Source organism: Nicotiana attenuata, unplaced genomic scaffold, assembly GCF_001879085.1.
Source record: "Nicotiana attenuata strain UT unplaced genomic scaffold, NIATTr2, whole genome shotgun sequence".
Lineage (NCBI taxonomy): Eukaryota > Viridiplantae > Streptophyta > Magnoliopsida > Solanales > Solanaceae > Nicotiana > Nicotiana attenuata.
Genome location: NW_017672185.1, coordinates 183628 through 187121, shown reverse-complemented (window position 1 = coordinate 187121; position 3494 = coordinate 183628). Strand labels below are relative to the sequence as shown.

General features: G+C 35.7%; 1 protein-coding gene across 1 annotated transcript; it reads left to right on the top strand.

Moving 5' to 3' along the window:
- Positions 1-249: 249 nt before the first annotated feature.
- On the top strand, positions 250-2608 carry LOC109212216 (GEM-like protein 5). The gene is made up of 3 exons (XM_019375841.1): positions 250-843; positions 1346-1620; positions 2206-2608. The coding sequence occupies exons 1-3, from the start codon at positions 477-479 to the stop codon at positions 2437-2439; spliced, it is 876 nt and encodes a 291-aa protein (XP_019231386.1). The 5' UTR covers positions 250-476; the 3' UTR covers positions 2440-2608.
- The last annotated feature ends 886 nt before the right edge of the window (positions 2609-3494 follow it).

Here is a 3494-nt window from a genome sequence, read left to right as displayed (position 1 = left end):
CTCAAATTATTATTTTAAAAGTTCAACAATAATTTTTTTTCCTATTCTATCCTTAATATTAATTGTTCTTGAAGATTACAAATACCTTAATTATGAGTAAGTAATAAATGAAGATAAATTATATCTTAAGACATAAATAAGGGCAAAATAATCAAAAATCTTTCTTATTTAATAAGTATTTTTAAAAGAGAAACACCGTAAATAATATGAGACGGAGGAAGTATAATTGGTATCTCTTTCAGCTGATGTTCTCTTGCTAACTGCTTTAATTTGCAGCATAATCTTCATAACAAAGCAAAAGAAAACGCGTTGGCATTTACAGAATATATCCTATTTCTTATCTTCTTCAATACTTTATATAAAAACATAGTCCTTCACCATTTCTCCACTTAAAATTCTCCATTCTACTAAAGCAGATTCTCAGCAGAATCTTTACCATATCAGACAGTATAAACTTTTTCTTTGACCGATCGATTATGACAATCACACCAGAGAATAACCAAATACCAGCTAAAGCTAAAGAAGCAGAACCCCACGAAACATTTCCCACTGCAGCTCCTTCATCAACTTCAGGATCACAAGATCCATCACCTGATATGGGTCGGGCAAAATTGGGTACCCATACTATGGGACCTCCAGCAGTTCCAACTACACATCCAGACAACCAGAAGGCTGCCTTATGGAGAGCTGATCAGGACCAGCGCCATGATTTTCAACCGCAGCCTTACCTTGTGTATTCTCCTGTCCAAAGGCCGAGCAACAACCCTCTTGATCCTGTTGTTCATATGCTCAATTTTTGGAGTAATAAAGCTGAGACCGCCGCCCGCAACGTCTGGCATAACCGTGAGTTCTAATTGTTTGTTGAATTGTGTGACTGGGTCATCTAAAATATTACCTCATTCGTTTCAATTGATGGGACCTTATTCAATCTTAAATTTAGTAGTAAAATAGTAATTGTCAAGTGGGTTCAAATAAAATATTTATACAAAATTTACGCTGCTTTAATCGTAATTTATACATATATATATACAGTATTATTTTTTGGTGAAGCGCGTTCAGTTGAACCCGCTTGCCACCACGTGCGTCCGCCATTAACTTAAATTTCCCATTTAATCTTAATAATTAACTACAACACAAATAACTAGCTTTTATAGTCACACTAAGATTATGGCAGGTTAAGAGATTTATGTTGTCTTATCACCTTATCGAAAAGCTTAAATTATACTTACTAATATTTAATTATTTATTTGATTATGTCTATTTCACCAAGCTAAACCAGACAAATATATTTATAAGTGTCAAATTAACAACTGTTGATAGATCTAGCCTGTTCTTCATGTTGTAGTGAGAACTGGGCCATCAGTGTCCGAAGCTGCATGTGGAAAGCTTAAATTGACAGCTAAGGCTTTGACAGAGGGAGGATTTGAGCCATTATACAAGCAGAATTTTGCTACAGATCCAAATGAGCAGTTGAAGAAAACATTTGCTTGTTACCTATCTACAACAACTGGCCCTGTTGCTGGAACTCTGTATTTGTCATCTACTAAAGTGGCTTTCTGCAGTGATCGTCCCTTATCTTTCGGAGCTCCATCTGGACAGGAAGCTTGGAGCTACTATAAGGTAATTAAGTCGTGCAAACTTAGACTATAAATCACTGAATGCCAATACATTATACTACGTATTTTTTCTGATGAGTCGATTATATCTTACTATAAGTGCACCAGAAAAAGGTACACTTGTATTAAGTTCTCCTTGAAAGTGCTAAACCTGGGGCAGAGTTAGGTGGAGGGAAACGGTTTAATTGAATCCCTTTTCATCGAAAAATATACTGTGCGAGTAGGGAAATAACGATTAAATTTTTATTATATATAAAGTGTTGAATACTCTAAACATAACAGAATAATCTAGTATAGTGTTAAAGGGGTTCAAAAGTTGCTTTAGCTCTCATGTTTGAATCTCAACTATGACATTTCGGGTTTTTGTCAAATCCTTTTGTATAAATTCTTGGCTCTGCCACTATCTATTTGTGATACTTATCGGCGATGAAAATGAATAAAAGAAGAGAAACTAAACACATGGGAGATGTGCTTACAATTGCGTGTTAAAACTACTACTGAACACATGGGAGATGTGCATACAATTGCGTGTTAAAACTACTACTGATATTGCTCCTTCAGTTAACGAGTGCTTTCGACTTGTATATAGGTTGCAATACCATTGGCAAACATTGGCACTATCAACCCTGTAGTGATAAGAGAAAATCCATCGGAAAGGTACATTCAGATTGTTACCATTGATAGTCATGACTTTTGGTTCATGGGATTAATTAATTTTGAGAAAGCAAAGCATCATCTCCTAGAGACTTTATCAATGTTTAGAGGGCAACCTTTTGGTGGACATGGCAATGTGCCAATGGCACAACCCGCTGTAAATTGCTAGGTGATGAAATCTTGGATTACACATTTGTTTTTCAGATTGTTGTTCCCTTTGTATTTGGAAGATATATTGTATTATACTAGTATGTTTCATGACAGAGATTGGGGTGCTTCATATGTGTTCAACGAAATAGATTTTATGCTTCTTTCACTATATTGGTTTTATTGCTTTATTTCCTGTCTCAAATTAATTTCTATTTTATATTATTTTCAAGTGATATCCACATATTGTATAAACATTAGAAAATTTACATACATATGAGGACTTTTTTCTTATTTTTGTATCTAAAACCTTCTGGTTGAATTTGTCTCTATCAAATTGGGCTGATTTAGGTTGATCTATTTACTTCAGCCGTTATGTCATGACCCGCCACATCATCATGCCACGTAGGTGTCACTTGGTATATTTTTGCCATACGGAAGAGTTACATAAGTTAAGGACTAGATCTTGGTGGAATATTCTAGAACTATGGAGAATTTCCTTGCGGGCACTTGTAGGAAGGTTCTAGAAAAATATAGAGGTTTCATTAGGAAGACCCTACAACCCTATGGAATTATTCGGAAAGTCCTTGGAAGATTCTAGCTATATCGAAGATTTTAGAGAGTGTACTTATTTGTAAATATGGAAGGACTTGTGGAACAATTATTATTTACACAGTAGCCCCTAGGTAATTAGTATAAATAGGGGGCATTCATTTGTAAACTCACCAAGCAAAACAATCAAGTCTCTCTAATACAAAAGCTTCTTTTGACAATTTTCTTGTGTTCTAACATTCCCTTAGCGATCTTTAGTGTAGTAAGGCTGACTTGGCATAGCAAGAACGTGAGCAAGTTGTGCAAGATCGTGAGCGAGTTGTCAAGTGCCGCACGTGTGCTTAGTTGAAAACTAAGGACGTGACAACGTGGTATCAGAGCGAAGGTTAAGACTAAGGAATGTTAGAAAGAATACAAGAGATTATTAGAAGGAAGTTTTGTAGGGAACCATGGCCGGAATTACCAAGGGCTTGGTACTTGCAGAAAGGACCAACGTGAAGGTACCTAAGAGAAAGCAGCATGGTA

Coding starts and splice junctions, on each gene's coding strand:
- LOC109212216 (XM_019375841.1), top strand. CDS start 477: ATGACAATCACACCAGAGAATAACCAAATACCAGCTAAAGCTAAAGAA. Junction 844..1,345: donor CCGCAACGTCTGGCATAACC/GTGAGTTCTAAT, acceptor TTCATGTTGTAG/TGAGAACTGGGCCATCAGTG. Junction 1,621..2,205: donor AAGCTTGGAGCTACTATAAG/GTAATTAAGTCG, acceptor ACTTGTATATAG/GTTGCAATACCATTGGCAAA.